General features: G+C 48.8%; 1 protein-coding gene across 1 annotated transcript in view; it reads right to left on the bottom strand.

Annotated features, from left to right (window-relative positions):
- Positions 1–3,644: 3,644 nt before the first annotated feature.
- The window catches only part of NSG2 (neuronal vesicle trafficking associated 2), a 31,572-nt gene continuing 12,364 nt past the window's right edge, over positions 3,645–22,852 (bottom strand). Inside the window, exons 3-4 of the mRNA XM_060197027.1 lie at positions 8,587–8,754; positions 3,645–3,947 (exon numbers count right to left, since the gene is read on the bottom strand). Coding sequence (XP_060053010.1) covers positions 3,756–3,947; positions 8,587–8,754 — 360 coding nt within the window. The 3' untranslated portion in view covers positions 3,645–3,755. The remainder of the gene's footprint in view (positions 3,948–8,586; positions 8,755–22,852) is intronic.

Here is a 22,852-nt window from a genome sequence, read left to right as displayed (position 1 = left end):
GATAGTACAATGGTTGTGCAAGAAAAAACTTCTATGCCTGAGATCCCACGTGTTCAACCCCCAGCACCACCATCAGCCAGAGCTGAGCAGTGCCATGGTGTGTCTGCCTCCGCCTCTCTCCATGTATTACTCTCCTTTAAATACATTAATTCATTAATTAATTTAGATAACAGGCCTTCCTAAGCTTCTTTAGGTAGTGTTTTTATAAAGGAACAGATATGAGGCTAAAATAAAATCTGGAAACCAAAAGTCAGCTTCAGGGGCTCAGTCACCCTTTGGAGATCAGGATGACTAGTTCAGGCCGGTTATGGGCTATGTTCTAGGAGAAGGAAGATGTAGGGACCCCAGCCCCTTCCTGCCTGCCCCCAGATGACCTGCTAGCTCTCCAGCCACTCTTCCTCATGCCCAGGCATGTGGGAAACTAACCCTCTTTGAAAGGTGGTTTTTACTGCAGTTCTGATACTCTGGCTCAAATGGCAATGATGCCACTTCCCTTGGTACAGAGGCAGGTGGGGCAGGGCGTGGCTTTTTGTGGCACCAGGTGGGGGTCCCTTCTTTGGCATTACTGGGTCCCCACCCCCAGTGCTGGAATCAGTAGGGAGTCCCACTGTGAGTTGGGGGAGAGCTGCTGGTCACAGCTAGGAGCACTCCCTCCACCAGCAAAGAGCAGGTGTGTGTGTGTGTGTGTGTGTCTGTGCGCACGTGTGCCTGTGTGTGTGTGTGTGTGTGTGTGTGTGTGTCGTGTGTGAAGGGGACAGTCTCAGAAGAGGGAAGGTGGGCACACCCTGACCACTCAACCCAGTGCAGACTTGGCTGGGGCTTCCATTCTCAGACCTCAAAATAGGCCAAGAATGAGACCTGGGTGGCCAGTGGTGATGCCAGTGGTGGGGGTACCTACTTTCAGGGGCCTGCGGGGAGGCAGGGACCACTACAGGAAAGCACACAGGAAAGTGTTTACAGTCACTCAGTAAACCCTCCATACTGAGTCTGCTTGGAGAAGAGGCCCCTGGCTTTGCGGATGCTCCCTCCCCCACCACCCCAGCATCCAGGGCTGAGGCCTGATGACCTTGATAACATAGCATGGGTGCTCTCAGAAGCAGTCAAGGAGAACAGCGGGGTCACTGGCATCAGGGCTCTGCCTCAGTGTCTGCAGGGTTCCGGTGGGAGGCCTCTCTGCACCCTGTGAGTCTAGGCATCTTCATCTGGGAAACTGCCAAGGTTATGCCTGACCTCCCAGGAGCTCATCAGGGGAAGTGCCCATAGCCAGATCTTCCTTGTCCAGCTGTCTGTGCTGACTTGTTGGGCAGTACACCAGCTCCCTCCTGCTCCATTGCCTAATGCTGTGGTCTATTTACATAATCACTGTTTTACTTGAGACCCCGCCCTGCCTGCAGGGCACTGGTTTAATCCCACTGGTTTGCACTCTTTTCACTCTGCCCCCTCTCCTAGTCACACCCTACCACTTCCTTCTTGAGATGTATAAAAGAATCTTCTTTTCTGATTAAACACATTGGATTGCCTTCCGGCTCCGCGAATCCCAGAGTCTCTCTCCTGTGACGCTAGCCCGGCATGAGTTCCTGATCCCTCTCCCACGCAGCAGCCTAGGTTGGCTCCAGTAGAGTTCTCTCCAACCCAGAGAGCACTTGCTCGGGAAGAAGCCCCCTCAGGCTGACCCGGCACTGACTTGACTGCATTCTCTCAGCAGCACCCAGTCTCTCCTGTTTGTCCACATCAGCATCGAGTTTCTGGAAGATTCTGTCTCCAGACATCTGACAGGGGAGGTGGCACTCATCCTGGCCCTAAGGGTTCTGGGTGGATGCTCCCAAGATGGAGGCTACCACCACGTGTCAGTCACATGACCTGTCCTCTCCCACCTGCTGCTTCCAGCCCCTGTCTCAATCAGACCCCAGCAGCCCTAGTCCACCCCCACCCCACCCCACCCCCTGCCTGACTATTCCTGCCCCCTCTCCCCAACCCTGGCCTGGGGGCACCCCCTCCTCACCACACACCCCCAGGGAAGAGCAGAAGGTAAAAGTGCAAAGCAAAAGTCTAGGCTCTCAGTCACAACTACCTTTATTCATTTCCTGCCAGAAAAGTTCAAGAATTACACTGAAAAATACTTCAGCCTCTGCTAACTACTGAAAAAAAAATAATAACAAAATAAAATAAACACCACGAAATTAGAGAACGCTGTGTGGTTTGGCTAGGGATGATGTGTGACTCTGCTGTATCTGGCGAATGGATGTACAGGTGACTCAAGGCGAGGGAGGGGTGGGGGACAGGGCAGAAGGTGGCGTCCGGCAAGATGGCTCCTACTTGGCATCTGGCTGCTATGCTTCTGGCCACGTAGCACAGGCCACTGAGAAACACCCCCCAGGAAGGGACCCATCTGTGGAGCCTCATGGGAACCCACAACCACCTCTTTAGGACCCACTCTCTCCACCCATGACACCCTACAGAGCAAGGTTCCCCCAAATGTTTGTGGGTGTGCCAGGTCAGCGAGAGATTTGGTCAATTAATACCAGATGCTGCCTTCTCACCAGAAGGTTCTAGAACCAGGTTGGGGAGTTGGGACGATGTTCCCTTCCGTGCCACAGGGTGGCAGCTTCCTTTAGAAGTGGTTTGGTGTCACCGCAGTTAAACCCTCTCCAGGTTTCTGGCCGCCCAAGCTACCTCCTCCAGGCCTTTATCCATCTGCCAATCCTTACCAGCACCTCAGGGAACTAGAAGTGAACAGGGAGTCTAAAATGGGGTGTCTGTGCTTACAGCTTGACTAGATGCTCTCTGCCTGCCCTGCACCTCTCTTTCTCTCTCTCTCAAAACCTCTCCTCCCCCCACCCTCTCTCCAGGCCTTTGGAACCTAGGCAGTCTCCAGGGAGAGGTTCTAGAAACACAAGAAAAACAACCAAGAAAGCCCATCCTCTCCGCAGTCTCATGTATATATATATATGAATCACATTCCTGGTCACCTGAGTCAACCCAAACTCATGCTCAAAGGCTCCTGTGTACAGTTTGTGCTAACTAACCTTGAACTGACCTTGAACTGGCTTTGAACTAGCCTTGAACTGGCCTTGAATTAACCTTGAACTAACCTTAAACTGCCCCGAACTAAGCTTGAACCAAGCTTGAACTAACCTTGAGCTGGCCTTGAGCTAACCTGGAACCACCCTTGAACTAGCTAGCTTTAAATTAACCTTCAATCCACCTTGAACCAACTTCGAACTGGCCTTCAACCAGCCTTGCAAGAGTGGCTTCCACTGTGAGCGGTGGCATCCTGGACTCTCTAAGGCCTGAATCAGACCTTCTCTCCAACTTCCAGCCCCCTAGTTCCCTCCCCTTCCTCTCTGGCAGGCCCTGGGCCCACAGAGTCTCCCCAGACAGCCCTGTTTACCTAGCCTGCATGCCCCCCCACCCCCCAACCTACAGGGCAGCAGCCTCCCGTCCTCTGGCCTCCCCACAGGCAGGCTCCCTCCCTGCCTGTCCTGGACCCCTCCTAACAGAGGAAAATATCTCACAAGAAACATGCCTTTGTACAAGAGCCTGACTCGGGGACGGGGCAACAATAGCAAAGGACGAAAAGAAACCTGGGTTCGGACAACTTCAGCGCACGAGAGAGAGATTGGGTGAGCCCCCCCTCCCACCCCCGCCCCTGCCCCACCCCACCCCAGGAGTACAGAGTTGTCTTGTAACTGGAGCTTGGTTCAGCCAAAAGGGGGTGCCCCTCTCCAGCCCCCCACCCTAGCCTGGGCTGGGCCTTAGTGGCCCTGGGTCTTGGGCGGCTTGGGCTCGTGGATGACGGCGGCGGCCGAGAGCCAGGGCCCGATTGCCCGGGCGGTGCTCTGCTTGGCCACACTGTAGTGGCTGATGACTGTGTAGAGGCGGCTCCTGGAGCTGGGGTCCTGGGAGGAGTAGTAGGCGTCCAGGGAGGCCGGGATGCAGCGCTTGTGCTGGGGGGAGAGAGAGAGAGAGAGATGGAGGGAGTCACGGTTGGTGCACCCATAGACCATGGTCACACCAGGATGCCAACTGGAGGGCAGGGGACAGTAGCAGACCTCCCTCAACCATGTCCCCATCAGCCAAGCTGCTAAGTGATGTCAGCAGAAAGAGAAGGGTGAATACGGGATGATCTCACTCATGGACAGAAACTGAGAAATAGGAACAAAAGAGAAACAGAGCAGAACTTAAACTGGGTTTGGTGTAGGGCGCCTTCAGGTCCTGGTGCTGATGGAGAAGGACCTGGCCGGGGCTGAGAGTGTTTTGTAGAAAACTGAGAAATTTTACACATGGACCAACAACTGTATCTACTATAAACCACTAACTCCCCCCCCCCGCCCCAATAAAAAAGGAAGGAAGGAAAAGAAAGAGAGAGAAAGGAAAGAGGCAAGGAAGAAAAGAAGGAAGAGAGAGAAAGAAAGGAAGAAAGGAAGAAGAAGAAGGAAGGAAGAAGAATAAGGAAGGAAGGAAGGAAGGAAGGAAGGAAGGAAGGAAGGAAGGAAAAAGAAAGGGGAGTCAGGCGGTAGTGCAGCAGGTTTAGTGCACATGGTGCAAAGCACAAGGACTGGCGTAAGGATCCCGGTTCAAGCCCCAGGCTCCCCACCTGCAGCAGAGTCGCTCCCCCCCCCCCCGTCTTCCCCTGCTCTCTCCATTTCTCTCTGTCCTATCCAACAGCAATGACATCAATGACAATAATAATAATAATGGGCAACAAAAAGGAATAAATAAATATTAAAAAAGGAAAGAAGAAAGGACTTGAGGGCTGGGCGGTGGCAGGCCTGGTCAAGCACACATATCATCATGCACAGGGTCTGGGTCTGAGCCTCCAGGCCCCACTGCAGGGGAGACACTCTGTAAAGCTGGTCTGAGGTGTCCCTGCCCCTCTCCATCTCTCTGTCCCTTTCTCCTTGTAATTTCTCTCTGTCTTATCAAGTGGAAAGAAAAGAAAAGAAGAGGGGAGGGGAAGGGAGGGGAGAGGAGAGGAGAGGAGGGCAGAGGAGAAGAGAGGAGAGGAGAGGAGAGGAGAGGAGAGGAGAGGAGAGGAGAGGAGAGGAGAGGAGAGGAGAGGAGAGGGGAGGGGAGGGGAGGAGAGGAGAGGAGAGGATGGAGGGAAATGTGGATTCATTTTGCAGGTACCAAGCCCCACAAATAACCTGGTAACAAAAAGGAACCCCCCCAATATAAATATATATATGTATTGTTCCCACAATCTCACCCTCTCCTTCTTGGTTCTCACCTTCCCTGATGCCTAATGGTCTAGAATGTTCTTGTGCAAGGTTGCTTAGCCGGGAGCCACTGGTGAGTGGAGAAGGAAGAACCAATAAGAGTGAGACCTCCAGTTCCACCTGGGACGTTCTGGCGGTCACTCTCCCGAGAGTGCTCAGCAGTGGGTCTCAGAGTTCTGCAGAGAACAGTCTCTCCTGATCTGGTGACTGTCCCTGGTCATTGGTCAGATCACAGAGTCTGCTGAACAGGGGTGGACTCCCTCTCTCTCTCATTTACCCATGGCTCTTATTCCTGCCCCAGATAAGTCCCAGACCCTGGGCTGAGAGCAACAGGTGTTTGGAGACAAGAGCCTGCCACCTTCTTAGGCCACAGTACCCAGAAATAAACTTGCTCTCCTCATACCAGCTCTGGTCTCTGGGGCAACTGGCCTTTTGAGTGGTGAGCGCTGAACCTTAGCTTCTGTGACACATGTCCCCTGACACAGAGGCCAAGGGAAGGCTGTTGGGACCCCTCCAGCCGCCCCCCCCCCTTTATGAGACTGATTTTACCCCTACCCCCAGCTTCTTGGAGCCATTACCTACAACCACAGGTGGTTTCTTGAACCACCCAGATTTTATATTTATCTTTATTCTGTCAAGGATCAATAGCCTGCACTCTCAACCGTGTTCATGTCATCAATGCATTCGCATCATTCCATAAAATAACACCGGTGTTACGACTAACAGACTGCTGCGTGAACCGGAAGATTTCTCCACGGACCTCTGTGACCTTAGAGTAGACTTCACGGCCAATAAAATGTGTTCTTTAGTCTCATTCAAAATATTTTCTTTGCAAGCATCTGTTTCCAGCTTGATTTAGAGGCAGGTTCCCTGTTCAGTTGGTTTTGAATTTTCAGGAGTTACTTTTTCTTCTCTATGGTGGCTCTTCTGTATTAAATAGGTCAACATTTGCCTATATGATGGGCAAACACATTGGGACACCTCTCCAGGGCCACCTTCCTTCGCTCCACCCCCTCCGCACCCCCGCCTCCCTGCTTGGTAATCAGTTTTGCTTTATTTTCCAGAATGTCTTTCTAAAAACATAAGCAAACAGCTACCTTCATCACCCTAGTTCCCTGCATGAATGCAGAACCTTGTATTTCTCTTCTCTGTCCATCCTGAAGACCTTCCTCACTTATCTTCGCCACTGTGTAGGGACGTCCTGCAATGGTGATGTTGGAGTTTATTGGACTGTCCCCAATGGTGTGTTCTAAACATTGATGCCTGCTGGTAAGGTTGTCTTGGAAAGCTGCATAGAAAAACTAAAGGCTGTATATTTCTGAGGCAGAATATTCCCCCATATGAGTTATTTTCTTATTTTCTTTTTTTTAATATTTATTTTATTTATTTATTCCCTTTTGTTGCCCTTGTTGTTTTATTGTTGTAGTTATTATTGTTGTTGTCGTTGTTAGATAGGACAGAGAGAAATGGAGAGAGGAGGGGAAGACAGAGAGGAGGAGAGAAAGATAGACACCTGCAGACCTGCTTCATTCACCGCCTGTGAAGCGACTCCCCTGCAGGTGGGGAGCCGGGGTTCGAACCGGGATCCTTATGCCAGTCCTTGTGCTTTGCGCCACCTGCGCTTAACCCTCTGTGCTACCGCCCGACTCCCGAGTTCTTTTATTTTTATGTTTATTTACCACTAGGGTTATCACTGGGGATAAGTACATATGCTGTGAGTTCACTGCTCCTGGTGGCTATTTTTTCTTTTTTTTTCTTTATATTTTTATTTGGTAGGGCAGAGAAAAATTGAGATGGTAGGGGAGATAAAGAGAAGGAGAAGGGGGCTGGTGCGCCGGGTTAAACACACATAGTATGAAACACGAGGACTCACATAAGGATCCACGTTCAAGCCCCCGGCTCCCCACATGCAGGGGGTAAACTTCAAAAGCAGTGACGCAGTTCTGCAGGTGTCTCTCTCTCTCTTTCTCTCTATCTCCCCCCTCCCCTCTCAATTTCTCTCTGTCCTGTTCAATAAAAAGGAAAAATGGCCACCAGGAACAGTAAACCTCAGTGATAACCCTGGAGGCAAAAAAAAAGAGTGGGAGAGAGAAAGACACCTTCAGACTTGCCTCAGGTTTTCCCCCTGTAGGTGGGGAGCGGAGGCTCAAACCTTGGTCCTTGTGCTTAGTACTATGTGCGCTTAACTGTGCGTGCCACCACCCAGCCTCCCATCTGAGTTCTTCACTTTGGAATATAACCTATGTCTCAGGAAACTGTCAGAAGAAACCAGTCTTGTCCTCCATCATCTCTGACACAGAAAGGGTTAATAAAGCCCACTGTTCAGGAAGGGTGTGCAGCACAAATGAGAGGTGTGTATGAAGATGCCTGACCTGTCTGTAGTAACAGGAATTCTATAATTGGCACCTCACAAACACCAGTGCTACCTGTTTCCACTGCAGAGCTGCCTCTGCCCTTATTGTGAACGTGTGTTGAAAGTATTGTCTGGGAGGCTTTTTGTAAACTAATCTTATTAAAATGCTCTCTTTAAGCCTCACAGAGATCTTGCCCACAGGTGTTATCAGCCCCACTTAGCAGGCAAGAAAGATGAGGCAGGAGGTGGGTGGTAAAGGGGTCTCCCCTCCCCAGCATGAAGAGAGTGGGATTTTTTTTTTAAGGAATGGGAGCAATTCAATCAGAGATCAGAGGGTAGGCACAGCTGCAGGACTGGGGGGACAGAAGCACTGGCTCCTTCCTCACATGTCCCATGGGGTCACTGTGGGGCAAGGGACCAGCAGTTGCACTTGCTTTGGGTCCTGGAATTGAGGCTGGACTTCAGCACTCTGGACAGTGTCGTGCCACTTGCTTTGGGGGCCTGGAATGAGGCTAGATTTCAGCACTCTGGACAGTGTCGTGCCACTTGCTTTGGGGCCTGGAATGAGGCTGGACTTCAGCACTCTGAACAGTGTCATCCTGGCTGAGGGCTGGCCATCAGTCTACCTGAAACCCAAGCCTTCTGGAAAACATACTAGACATGAGTATTTTCAGCACTCTGTAGAGTGTTGCCCTAGCCAGTATTTGGATGCTGTCAGAAGGAAGATGTTGGGGCCAGGTAGTGGAGCACATGGTTGAGCACACATGTTACAATGTGCAAGGACCCAGGTTCAAGCCCCTGGTCCCCACCTGCAGGGGGAAAGCTTCGTTAGTGATGAGGCAAGGCTGCAGGTGTCTCTCTGTCTCTCTATCACCCCCTTCCCTTTCAATTTCTGGCTGTTTCTATCCAACAAATAGATAAAGATAATTTTAAAAGAAAAAAGAAGGTCCTGATAAACCCTCCAGGTGAAGCTGACAGTCCCCAGGTGCTACTTACCTGCCCGCAGTGGCTTACCTTGTAGACAAAGCCCTCTGGACAGCTGTGATCATAGGTGAAGGCTTTGTACACCACCAGGAACACAATGCAGGCAAGGAACGCAAGGGCCAGGCTGACAAGGATGGTAACCTGGAGGCAGACAACCCAAGAGTCACTGCCTACTTCAGACCATGGCTCTTCTCTAGTCTAGATAACATAAAAGACATAAAGGTTCAAGAAGCCCAGAGGGTCCCAAACAGAATTAACCCAGAGTTAAAGACACCAAGACACATCATATCTAAAATGGAAAGGAATAAGGATAAAGAAGGGATCCTGAAGGCTGCAAGGGAAAACCAAAGAGTCACCTACAGAGGGAAACCCATAAGATTAGCAGCAGACTTCTCCACACAGACACTGCAGGCCAGAAGAGAATGGCAACATATCTGTTAGTGCTCAATGAGAAAGGCTTTCAACCAAGAGTACTGTATCCTGCTAGACTGTCATTCATACTAGATGGAGGCATAAAAACCTTCTCAGAGAAGCAACAGTTGTAAGAATCAACTATCACCAAGCCTGCCCTGAAAGAAATTCTGAAAGAAATTCTGAAAGATCTCCTATAAACAGTCAGATCACCATAAATATGCCATATATCAGAATACTCTAAAACTCTACAAGAATGGAGTTAAAGTATCTTCAATCTCTGATATCATTAAATGTCAATGGCCTGAATTCACCTATTAAAAGACACAGAGTAGAAAGATGGATCAGAAAACACAACCCGACAATATGCTGTCTACAGGAAACCCACCTAACTCAACAAGACAAACACAGACTCAAAGTGAAAGGATGGAAAACTATCATACAAGCCAATGGCCCACAAAAAAGGGCAGGAACAGCTATTTTCATATCTGACATGATTGACTTTAAAATAGATAAGATTAAAAAAGATAGGAATGGACACTACTTAATGCTCAGAGTATCAGTCAATCAAGAGGACTTAACAATTGTTAACATATAGGCACCCAATGAGAAGCCATATAAAGACATCAAACATCTACTGAAATAGCTACAGAAATATATTAATAGCAACATAGTCATAGTAGAGGACTTCAATACCCCACTCTCTCAACTTGACAGATCTTCCAGGCAGAAAATCAATAAAGACATGAGGGAACTAAATGAGGAGATAGATAAACTAGAACTATTGGACATTTTCAGAGTCATTCATCCCAAGAAACTGGAATACACATTTTACTCAAGTCCACATGGGTCATTCTCAAGGATAGACCATATGTTAGACCACAAAGACAGCATCAGCCAATTCAAGAGCATTGAAATCATCCCAAGCATCTTCTCAGATCACACTGGAATGAAACTAACACTGAGCAATCAACAAAAGATTAGTAGTAGTCCCAAAATATGGAAGCTCATCAGCACACTACTTAACAACTACTGGGTCAAAGAGGAAATAAAGGAAGAAATCAAAATGTTTCTAGAGTTCAATGAAAATGAAGACACAAGCTATTAAAATATATGTGACACAGCTAAGGCACTACTGAGAGGGAAGTTCATAGCCATATAAACACACACTAGGAAACAAGAAAAAGCACAAATAAACAACCTGATTGTACATCTTAAAAACCTAGAAGAAGAAGAACAAAGGAACCCTAAAGCAACCAGAAAAACAGAATCACTAAAGTTAGGGCAGAAATAAATAACATCGAAAATAACAAGAAAACCATACAAAAGATCAACGAAAGTAAATGTTGGTTCTTCGAAAGAACCAACAAATCGACAAACCTTTAGCCAGACTCACAAAACAAAATCAACAAAACTTTAGCCAGACTCACAAACCAAAAAAGGGAGAAGACCCAGATAAATTGAATTGTAAATTAAAAAGAGGATATCACAACAGACACCTCAGAAATTTAACATATCATGGGAGGCTTCTATGAACAATTATATGCCACCAAGCTAGAGAACTTGGAAGAAATGGACGATTTCCTAGATACCTACGAACTTCCAAAATTAAGTAAAGAGGAACTAGTTGACATGAACAGGCCCATCACAGCTAATGAAATTGAAACAGGTATCAAAAACCTTCCCAAAAATGAAAGTCCTGGACCAGGTGGTTTTATAAATGAATTCTACAAAATCTTCAAGAAGAACTAATACCTCTACTTTTTAAAGTCTTCCAGAAGATTGAAGACACTGGAACACTCCCTGCCAGCTTCTATGAAGCCAACATCACCCTGATACCAAAAGCAGACAGGGACACAACCAAAAAAGAAAACTACAGACCAATATCTCCCATGAACATAGATGCTAAAATATTGAACAAAATTCTAGTCAACCAGATATAGCAGTATATTAAAAAGACTGTTCATCATGACCAAGTGGGGTTTATCGCAGGCATGCAAGGTTGGTTTGATATATGTAAGAAAATCAACATGACTCACCACATCAACAAAAGCAAGACCAAAAACCACATGGTCATATCAATAGATGCAGAGAAAGACTTTGACAAAATACAATATCCCTTTATGATCAAAACACTACAAAAAATGGGAACAGTTGGAAAATTCCTCAAGAAAGTGGAGTCTATATATAGCAAACCTACAGGCAACATCATACTCAGTGGTGAAAAACTGGAAGCATTTCCACTCAGATCAGGTACTAGACAGGGCTGCCCACTGCCACCATTACTATTCAACATAGTGTTGGAAGTTCTTGCCATAGCAATCAGGCAGGAGCAAGGAATTAAAGGGATACAGATTGGAAGAGAAGAAGTCAAACTCTCCCTATTTGCAGATGACATGATAGTATACATAGAATAACCTACAGAATCCAGCAAGAAGTTTTTGGAAATCATCAGGCAATACAGTAAGGTGTCAGGTTACAAAATTAACATTCAAAAGTCAGTGGTATTCCTCTGCAAACACTAAGTTAGAAGAAGATGAAATCCAGAAATCAATTCCTTTTACTATAGCAACAAAACCAAGAAAATATCTAGGAATAAACCTAAGCAAAGAAGTGAAAGGCTTGTATACTGAAAATTATGAGTCACTACTCAAGGAAATTGAAAAAGACACAAAGAAGTGGAAAGATATTCCATGTTCATGGGTTGGAAGAATTAACATCGTCAAAATGAATATACTACCCAGAGCCATCTACAAATTTAATGCTATCCTTATCAAGATCTCAACCACATTTTTTAGGAGAATAGAAAAAATGCTACAAATGTTTATCTGGAAGCAGAGAAGACCTAGAATTGCCAAAACAGTCTTTGAGAAGAAAGTACAGAACTGGAGGCATCACACTCCCAGATCTCAAATTGTATTCTAGGGCCATTGCAACCAAAACTGCTTGGTACTAAAATATGAATAGACACACTGACCATTGGAATGGAACTGACAGTCTGGAAGTCCCCCACACCTGTGGACATCTAATCTTTGACAAAGGTGCCCAGACTATTAAATGGGGGAAAGCAAAGTCTCTTCAACAAATGATGTTGGATAAAATGGATTCTGCTCTGGCCTCTGTGGTATTGGTGATCAAATCTGGGGCCTCAGGCATGCAAGTCCTGGGCTCTGCTGCTGAGCTCTGTGCCTTGTTCTGTGTTGTTTCTGGGGTCCTGGCTCTGAAGCTCTCTAACCACTGCCCCCACCAGCCCTTTCAGGAGCATCTCTAAGTCCTGTGTTGGTCTGTCCCAGGGCAACGAGACAAGGCAGGGTGCTCCACCCTCTAAGAGGACAGACATGGCAGCTGTGGAGACCCCCAGGGGTGGGGAGAGAGAAAAAACACAACCTCCTCCCATTTGCCGAGCCCCAGGGGGCTGGGCTCAAATCCCTCCCCCTCCTACACACACCCCACCACCTTTTTTATGAAGAATGCAGCTTGGGAACCTCAAAGCCCCCAGTGAGGAGATTAGACTTTGCAGAGAGACAAAAAGAGAAAAGTGCTCCACAGACAGATGTTCATCTTTCTCTGTGACAGCAGGGACCTGGGGCAGGAGTGTGTGTGTGTGTGTGTGTGTGTGTGTGTTGGCGGGGGGGGGGGATCTTGGGCTGGCCTAGGGGATTGTGGGAGTCTTGAGAAATACACAGTTGGTGTTTGATGACCCAAGTCAAGGTGTCCTTCAAACCCAATCTTCACCCCCAGTTCCTGGCTCACAAGCCTTGGGGTTCCTTTAGTGTTGAGAGTTTGAAGGGGTCTCTGGTCACATGACTGAGGAGACTTTAGGGGAAGCACTCAGTATGGGGTTCTGTGAGCTGTCTAAGCAAATGGTCCAGACCTGGGGCCCAGATCTGTCTCCAGGAGCTCAGGTGAGGCCTAGGCCTATGGCTGGTGTTGGGCATGGAGGGTGGCCTCTCCAGGCTGCAACTGCCCCATGAATGGGAGGCTGACTTCAGGAGAATATAGTCAAGATGAACTGAAACCCTGCCGCCCTGGGTGCCATCCTGGCCCGGATCAGGTGTTTCTGCCAGCTTCCTGACCCTTCAGCCTGCCTGCACACAGATAGCCTCCTCCATGACATCCAGCACCACTCACTCACAGGCCTGGGTCCCAAGGAGCCCCTGAGTGAGCTTGCGGGAACTCACAGCTTCTGCTTGCTTCAGCCACCATGAGCCAGGCCTCCCAGGAGGCACCTGCCCCACCCCCATTCACCCCCAGCCAGGGATGTCAGAGCCAGGACCCTAAGAGTCAGGCCCCCAAGAAACAGGGCCCCCAGAGCAAGCCTCCCACCAAGAGCCAGGGATCCCAAAGCCAGGTCTCCCAGAGCCAGGTCCCCTAAGAACCAGGCACCCCCAAGAGCCAGGGACCTCAGAGGCAGACCCTAACAAACCCCCCAAGCCAGGGTCCTCAGAGCCAGGCCCCGAAAGAAACAGGAACCCCCAGGAGTCATGTGGTAGCACAGAGGGTTAAGCGCAGGTGGCACAAAGCACAGGATCGGCGTAAGGATCCCAGTTCAAGCCCCCGGCTCCCCACCTACAGGAGAGTCAATTCACAGGCTGTGAAGCAGGTCTGCAGGTGTCTGTCTATCTTTCTCTCCCCCTCTCTGTCTTACTCTCCTCTCTCCATTTCTCTCTGTCCTATCCAACAACAACAACATCATTAACAACTACAACAATAAAACAACAAGGGCAACAAGGGGAAATAAATTTTTTTAAAAAAAGAAAAGAAACAGGAACCCCCCCCAAGAAACAGAGCCCCAGAGCCAGCCCCCCACTGATATCCAGGGCTCCCAGAGCCAGGGACCCCCAAACCAGGCACCCCCAAGAACCAGGGCCCCTAAGAAATAGGCATCCCCAGAGCTAGCCCCCCCAAAAAAAGAGGCATCCCCCAAGAGCTAGCCCTTCCTAAGAACCAGGGGTCCTCAGAACCTGGGCCCCCCAAAACCAGGGCCCCCTGCGGGGTGTCCTCCCCACCCCCTAAGCTTCCTCCAGGCCACCATCAGCTCAGCCAGGTGCCTGCCTCCAGCTGCCAACCCTCCCCACCCCCAGCAGCCTGCAGCCTGGTCTCCATGGTGACACAGGCCCTGCAGCCCAAACAGCTTGTCCCATTAAAGCCACTTTCGTTCCCCAATCCCCTTTCTTGGCAGAACAGTTGATAAAAGAAAAAGAATCAGGTTGGCAGAACTGGTTTGGAAAATGAGAAAACGTCTTCTAGGGAAGCCAGGGTGGTGCTGAGCCAGACCGCCAGACCGGCTACTCCCAGGCTTCCTCACCGCCCCCGCCCCAGGAAGGACTCTCCAGCCCACTTTGTACCTGATCCCCCCCCCCTCCAACACGGACACACGGACACTCAGACACACACCCTTCCTGGAAGAGGACACTGGGACCTCAGCTGGTCTCCTCTGATCCTCACCCCAAGTCCCGGGGTCCCCCTGCCTTCCGCAGATGGGGCTTTAGAGCCTGTCACAGAAAGTCAGGTGCTTGGGTGCAGTGACAGGCTGAGTTCCCTTGGCTTCTCCTGCAACGCCAGTAGATTCTGTTTTCTATTTTGGACTCAACAGATTCACACACAGGGAGAGGGGTATGACAGGTGGTATCGCACCTGGTTGAGCGCACATGTTACAATGCACAGGGACCGGGGTTCGAGCCCCCCGTCCCCACGTGAAGGGGGAAAGCTTCGCCAGTGGTGAAGCAAGGCTGCGGGTGTCGCTCTGTCTCCCTCTCTATCACCCCCTTTCCTCTCAATTTCTGGCTGTCTCTGTCCAATAAATAAATAAAGATAATGTTTTAAAAAGAGAGAGAAAACACTTATAAACAGGAGCCAGCCAAAATGGCCAAAGGCTTGGGATCTGGGATGGCTCTGTGGTCTGTCTGAGCGAATCACAAGCCTTTCTATAAAGTCTTCAGACACGGTGGAAACTGGCTGCCCAAAGCCAGTCTGTTCTGAGAGCAGACACTCTCTCTACCAGCAGTCCCTCTCCCACCTCTCCTGACATCTCAAGAGTGTCAGCTCCTTCATGGACAAAGTGAGCTCCAGTGATTCTCCCAGCTCCCAGAAGGGCCAAGAGCAGACATAAGCATCCATACACAGGCCCTCAACTTACGATGGCGCAACTTCTGGTTTTTAACTTGTGAGGCTGGGTGGAGCAGTGAGCAGCTGTGGGTGGTCATCCTGATTTTTAAAAATTTATTTATTTTCCCTTTTGTTGCCCTTTTTTATTGTTGTTGTAGTTATTGCTGTTGCTGCTATTGATGTCGCTGGTGTTGGATAGGACAGAGAGAAATGGAGAGAGGAGGGGAAGACCGAGAAGGGGAGAGAAAGACAGACACCTGCAGACCAGCTTCACTGCCAGTGAAGAAACTCCCCTGCAGGTGGGGATCCTTATGCCTGTCCTTGCACTTTGCGCCATATGCACTTAACCCGCTGCACTACCGCCCGACACCTGGTCATTCTCATTTTTATTTTTAATTACTTAATTTATTATTGGATAGAGACAGAGAAATTGAGAGGAGAGAGGGAGATAGAAAGAGGAAAAAAGACAGAGAGACCCCTGCAGCCCTGCTTCACCACTTGTGAAGGTTTCCCCCTGCAGGTAGGGACCAGGGGCTTGAACTGGGGTCCTTGCTCACTATAATGTGAGCACTTAACCAGGCGCTCCATCCTCTGGCCCCATGTTCTGGTTTTCATTTGGCTCACCTGTCTGGCCGCGGTGGCGAGCAGTGCGTGCTCTGGAGTGGGCTTTGTTTGCTTGTCTTCCTTAGTCTCCAAGGCTCTCACTGGCGCTTGGTGCCAGCACGATGAATTCATCTCTCTTCTTTGTTTACTATTTATTTATTTATTTATTTATTTATTTATTTATCCCCTTTTGTTGCCCTTGTTGTTTTATTGTTGTTATTATTGTTGTTGTTGTTATTGATATCGTCTTTGTTGGATAGGACAGAGAGAAATGGAGAGAGGAGAGTAAGACAGAGAGGGGGAGAGAAAGACAGACACCTGCAGACCTGCTTCACCACCTGTGAAGCGACTCCCCTGCAGGTGGGGAGCCGGGGGCTCGAACCGGGATCCTGACACCCGTCCTTGTGCTTTGCAGCCACCTGTGCTTAACCCGCTGCGCTACCACCCAACCCCCAGCCCCTAATATTTTTAAGCTCAGCATACACAGAAGTGGTGCAGTGCAGTGCTGGATGTCTGTGGACCTGTCTGCGTGGGCATGGTCCGAGTTTTTTTAAAAGTAATCATCATAGTATTATTATTTTCCCAGAGTCGTGCTCAGCTCTGGTTTATGGTGGTGCAGGGCAGGGCCTCCTGGACAGGCAGCTTTGCTTCTGGGCTGTAGGGGCTGAGCCCCAATGGCTCTCACTGGAAGGACTTCAGACAGCAGTTACAAATGATATCACACTGTGAGCTTGTTTTTAACTGCCCTGAGAATCATGACGGTTATGAATCAGTCATCTAAGGTGGATCTCTACTCCCCTATATCTGAGACAAGAAAGACCACCAAGACCCAAGGAAACCCAACCGCTTCTCTGAGGAAACCCGCATAATAAATAGAGAAGAGGGGATTTGAACTCAGGCGTGAACACAACCAATACCACTCCACATCCTCTGAGTTGTACGGTGGAGAACAAAGCTTCTCTCCACCACCCCAAACCTCCTGGTCAGCTCCCTGTGGAAGCGCCCCGTCAACCCCCCCCCAAAATAATAAAAACCATTAAAACAGCTCTTTCACTACCTCTCTCCCCAAGAATCCCGCTAAGGCAATTGCCTTTTGAAAGGCATGAGAAAATGAAACATCTGTGGCCTCAGACTTTATAGGAGCAATAATTCAAGAGAGAGAGAATGACCCAAACATGAGCAGGGCTGAGCCAGACATTCTCTCTGCTTTGCAAAACCCCTTGAAACAGAGCAAAGACATGATTTAAATCACAAGACTCCAGGGGCAATAACTCACCAACCTTGCACACTTATCTCACCAGTGGTGTAATCACTAGAAAGAAAGAGGGGGCCTGGCACTGGGCTTTGGGGGGCAGGGGGGACTAAATCTCTAGCCTCGTGGTCTCAAGGTGTGTTTTTTTGTTTGTTTGATTATTAAAATTTCTTTATTGGGGGATTAATGTTTTACAGTCAACAGTAAATACAATAGTTTGTACATGCATAACATTTCTTAGTTTTCCACATAACAATACAACCCCCACTAGGTCCTCTGACATCCTGTTTCAGGACCTGAACTCTCCCCACCCCAGAGTCTTTTACTTTGGTGCAATATACCAACTCTAGTCCAGGTTCTGCTTAGTGATTTCTCTTCTGATCTTGTTTTTCAACTTCTGCCTGTGAATGAGATCATCCTATTCATACTTCTGTGTCTGACTTATTTCACCAAACATGATTTCCTCAAGCTCCATCCAAGATGGGCTCAAAAACGGTGAAATCACTATTTTTACTCTGAAAATGTCCAATAGTTTACGAGTTCAAGCCAGTGTTCTAGCTGGCCTGGCCAGAGAAGCTGAGCCCAGATTTTCTAAGTCAATACACCAAAGGCAAGTGCAGCTCAGAGTATGGATGTAACACCCCCAATAGAAGCAAACCCCCCAGATGGAAGCAGCAGACTGGCCAGGCTCAGCCTTCGCTGGGCCCCAACAGCCACTGTCCAGGGTGAGAGGAGACTGTTGATCTTCTGGTTCTTCCAGGAAAGACAGAGACCTTGAACTTGAAGTGAAGCTGTCCAGTTTCTTAATGAGTACACAACCAAGACCATGGAGTCTTACGTTATTTATTATTAATTATATATTTATTTATTATTTATTTATTATATATTATTATTTATCCAGTTATTTATTGTTGGATCGTGTTCAAATACCGCCGGGTTTGCTATTATTTGTTTTATGAGAGAGAATAAAAGAGAGAGGCCGGAGCACAGCTCAGCTCTATCATGAGGTAGTGCCAGGGATCGAAGTTGGGACCTCACGTCTACAAGTCCTGTGTCCTAATATGTGGAGCTACCTCCCCAGACCTTTCAGTGTTCATTTTAAATGGTTGTTTCTTTTCCTTTTTATTCATGTTCAACATATCCTTCCATTTGCTTTTTTAAAAAACACCCACCACCACCCACATCCCATAGAGCAAGGTCATGGAACTCCCAAGGGTCACCAGGCCAGACCAGATGGAATCAATCTCCCTTCCTTTCTTCCTTCCTTCCTTGATTTCTTTCTTCCTTTACCTTTCTTTCTTTCTTTCTTTCTTTCTTTCTTTCTTTCTTTCTTTCCTTCTTTCTTTCTTTCTTTCTTTCCTTCCATGTTTATCCCTGGAGCTTGATGAATTCATTGACCCCAGGGAAGTCATTCTTTCTTTGTCTTTTTATTTTTTTTTCACCTTCTTTTTTGAGTTGATAAGACAGAGGGAAGTAGGGGTCCAGGTGGTGGTCCACCTGTTTAAGCACACATAATACTATGTGCAAGGACCCAGGTTCAAGCCCCCTCTCCCTGCCTGCAGGGGGAGCTTCATGAAGTACATACTGCAGGTGTCTCTCTGTCTCTCTCCCTGTCTTCCTTTCCCCTCTCAATTTCTCTCTGTCCTGTTGAATAAAAAGAAGAAAAGAAAAAAATGGCCACCAGGACTAGTGGGTTTGTTGTGCAGGCACTGAGCCCCAGCAATAATGCTGGAAGAGAAAAAAAAATGATAGAGGAAAATTAGAGGGAAGGAAGAAACAGAAAGGGAGAGAGAAAGAGAGACTGCTTTACCACTCTTAACGCATCCCCCCGTGCAGGTGGGGACTGGCGGCTTGAACCTGGGTCCTTGGTAACTTGCATCAACAGCCTAGAGTTGCCCAGTCTCTTCATTCTAAAACTTACTCTCCACCCTCACTCAGGCCTTTAAGCGCTGGGCTTCCGCTGTCAGTCACCAGCAAGCTGGACAGATAAATGGTCCGGACCAGGAGGCTCGCAAGATTCCCATCAGGCCCATTTTGCACAAGATGTGACTGAATACATCATGATGTCACACAAGCCTTGCTGTTGCCTCAGGGGCGTGGCGTAGCCACAGATCTGTCAGCATGCAGGCGAGCAGGCCTGGAGCAGGAGGTCGTGAAGTGTATTTGCTGCTGGCATGATTATGAGTGAATTCATTATTAAGGGGATCCACCCAAATGGCCAAGCTCTGCTCCACCTCTCTGAGCCCCAGTCTCCCAGTCTGCAAAAACAGAGTGGACCCCAGCCCCCAGCACTCACAGGCCGGGCACCATAGGCCAGTCCCACGGACCCTGGTGCCAGTCTTCGGGCTGGAGGCCGTCACTGTCACTCTACTGGGACACACCTCTCTGGAGCCCACGGTGGCGAGTCGCAGACCTCCCTCAGCTTTCCTGTGGGGTGTCTGAAAGCAGGCCCCAGAGAGCCCACTGTGCTCTGTAACCCAGCCTCTGTGCACTTGTCACAACCTAGACCCTGGGTAATTCCCAGTCCCTCCTCCTTGCAAAAGCAACCGTCTCCACGACCTATACGCCCTGCTTGTCTGTCTAGCTCTCCTCTGCTAGGGCGACTAGAATGCAGAGTTCCCTTCCACTCACTCTAGACGGGTATCTGGCAACCCAGCTGCAAACGGGGCACCCTTTGGGGAGGTCCCTGATGCCCAACACAAAGACCTCCAGGTGCAAAGCTTAGCAAATTCAACCTAGCTGGCCAGGCTGAAGGCACCAGCCTCTGGCGCTCCGGAGAGAGATGGCCTCAGGGCTGGAGCCTGTCATCCTCACTACCATACCCTCCTCCCCACCTCCCCAAGCTGCTTTTATTTTTATCCTTTATCAACTGGAAACCTCAACCTGGAAGTGAAGATTCTTGTTGCTGTTTTATTTACTTACTTACTTATTTATTTATGTATTTATGTATTTTAGAGACATGAGTCTGGCATCTTCTCAGACTGCTAGTGCCTGAAGAAACCCACATCCTCTTTTTTTTTTTTGGATAGGACAAAGAGAAATTGAGAGCGGAGGGGAAGATAGAGAGGGAGAGAGAAAGACAGACACCTGCAGACCTGCTTCATGACTTGTGAAGCTTTCCCCTGCAGGTGGGGAGCCGGGGGCTCAAACCGGGATCCTTGTGTGGGCCCTTATGCTTCCTGGTGTGTGCCACCGCCCACCACCACCGCCATGTCTCTCTTTATTGAAATTTAGCACTGGATTTCAAGGGCCAGAAGCCAGGACCTTGAGCTCAATAGCATCTCAGGAAGGAGAGGGAAACTTCAGACCCCATGCTGGTGAAATGAAGAGGTTTGGAGATGGACACCTACCCCACAGTGGGGTGTGCTGAATATTGTGGCCTCTGACAGAGTATTTACTATCAAAAGTCTGCATTACAGGGGGCTGGGTGGTGGCTGGCATACCAGGTTAAGCACCCATAAAGTGTAAGGACTCGTGTAAGGATCTTGGTTCGAGCCCCCGGTTCCCCACCTGTGTGTGTGTGGGGGTCACTTCACAGGTGGTGAAGCAGATCTGCAGGTGTCTTATATATATATATATATATATATATATATATATATATATATATATATATATAATTTCCCTCCTCTCTCAATTTCTCTCTGTCCTATCCAAAAAATTAAAAATAAAAATTAAAAAAATGGTCACAGAAGCAGTGGATTTATAGTGCAGGTACTGAGCCCCAGCAATAATCCTGGAGGCAAAAAAAAAGTCTGTATTGTATCAGAGCATGGGATGAGAAACATGAAAAGCATTTTTGTAAGGGGTGAACAAATTATGACATGGAATGCCAGACCACCATGACATTCACTGGCTATAAGTCTGATGTCAGGCATGGTCTGAGGGGCGGTGGTGTTTGTTACGGATGCGGCTTGAGGCCTCTTGCTGGGGGCTGGGGGGGGGGTCTGTTGACGCAAATTACTTAGTTTAAGACATTTACCAGAGACACATCAGAAAACAGGATTCGTAGCCAGAGGGGGAGCAGGGGAGGTAGTCACCATTCCTTCCGTTCTACACATAGCTTCTCAATCACTAGGAAAACAGCCCAGCAAAGAAACCACACGTGTATCAATAAGTAACAGGCATTATAATTCAGGGGTCAGGAACATCAAGAAATCAAGGGGTCTCTAACACCTCTCACCAGTCCCTGTTTCTCGGATATTAGCTTCTGAGAAACAAGCAGCTGAACCCTGGCACTCGGGTGCGGTCACGGTCCAGGAACCAGATCCTTGCCTGCCTTCCACCTGCTCCACCTGGGTCAAATAATACAACATGCACGTCTTTTAGCAGTGATCCTGGCGCTATAAACGCCAGCAGGAAAGACCAGGGAGACGCCCCGGGGTGCACACCCAGCCAGCCTGCGAGAATACAGAGATATCGCTCCACGGACATTGAAGGAAAGGGTCTCGAGAGTCTGAAGAGATTATCAGCCCTGCACTGAGGCCCTTAGGAGAGGGTGGCCATCTGGGTCCCTGCTTTGTGTATATTTGGGGTGGGGGAAGGGGGGTTCTTTCCCAGCAGCCTGAGGGGCTGGGAAGTGCTGGGAAGCAAACTTTATTCAGAAGGATGAGAGCCATTTCCTGCATCCAGAGCTTTCTGGCAGGGTTTGTAGCCACTGGCATGAGCTGTTCATAGCTTCGGACTCTGATAAGGAAAACCACAGTAGCCATGGTGACAACTGCCTGAGCTGTCTGGTTCTACAGAGCCTCACTTTGGACCTGGGCAGCAGCTGTGTCCACCCAGGGCTCAGCCCCAGGAAGTGCGAGATGAATCTGCCAAGGGAGTTGATGGCATCTCACTTTTCTGACACCGCCTAGCTTTGTCCAGGAATGAGTTAAGGTGACTCCCAGACCACGGGAGGGGAGCTAGCGATCTCTGATATTTTCAGGGTAACTCCCACAGCTCCTCCACTGCGTCTTCACAGCAGGCCTCAGCCAAGTGAGCATCCCCACTTCACAGATGAGGAAGAGGGGGGCCTCAGGAGGGCAGAAATCCAAGGCCAGAGTTAGCACAACACCCACACTTGGAGTGGTGCAGGACACACGCCGGCAGGAAGCTTTGTGGCCTGGCCAGAGACTAGAAGTGGATCTGTTGGAACATTCTAGAGTCTGAAAGAAACACAAGGTAGTAAACCCCATCTCCTGCACCCTGGGTTTTTGCCTCAGTGCAAGGGAGTGGCAGCCTGTGTCCTCAGCGATGCAGGACTGGGGGACTGAGAGCTGCAGCGACCTGAAAGGGCTCCATCCCTTTTCACTTCCCGCCTTGTTTCTGATGCCCCTGCCGTTAATGCTGGTGGAGATGCACAGTGTGGATGCATGGCTGTAAAATCGCTGACAAGGCTGCCCAGCCAGCTCCTGGTTCAAGTCCCTGGCCCCCACCTGCAGGAGAGTTTTACGAACTGTGGAGCAGTGCTGCAGGCATCTCTCTCTCTCTCTTCTCTCTCTCTCTCTCTCTCCATTATCTATCTATCTTGCCTCTCCTCAATTTTTCTCTGTCCTAACAAGAAAAAGAAAGAAACAAAGAAAGAATAAAACAAACAAAGGAAGGGAGAAAGAGGAAGAGGTTAAATAAAATATTAAAATAAAAATGAGGAACAGGCAGGGGCACACCCAACTGAGCGCACATGTCAAAATTCTCAAGGGAACCAAGTTCAAGCCATTGGTGCACACCTGCAGGGAGAAAGCCTTACAGGTGATACAGCAGGCCTGCAGGTATCTTTCTGCCCTACCCCTGCGGGGAGAAAGCCTTACAGGTGATACAGCAGGCCTGCAGGTGTCTTTCTGCCCTACCCCCTCTACTTCCCCTTCCCTCTCAATTTCTCTCTGTCTCTATCCAATTAATAATAAAAATATTTTTTTAACAAAAAAAGGAGAAAAGGAAACA

This window comes from Erinaceus europaeus, chromosome 9 (genome assembly GCF_950295315.1).
Source record: "Erinaceus europaeus chromosome 9, mEriEur2.1, whole genome shotgun sequence".
Lineage (NCBI taxonomy): Eukaryota > Metazoa > Chordata > Mammalia > Eulipotyphla > Erinaceidae > Erinaceus > Erinaceus europaeus.
The sequence above is the reverse complement of the archived record's forward strand: the minus strand, read 5'-3'. Positions and strand labels throughout refer to the sequence as shown.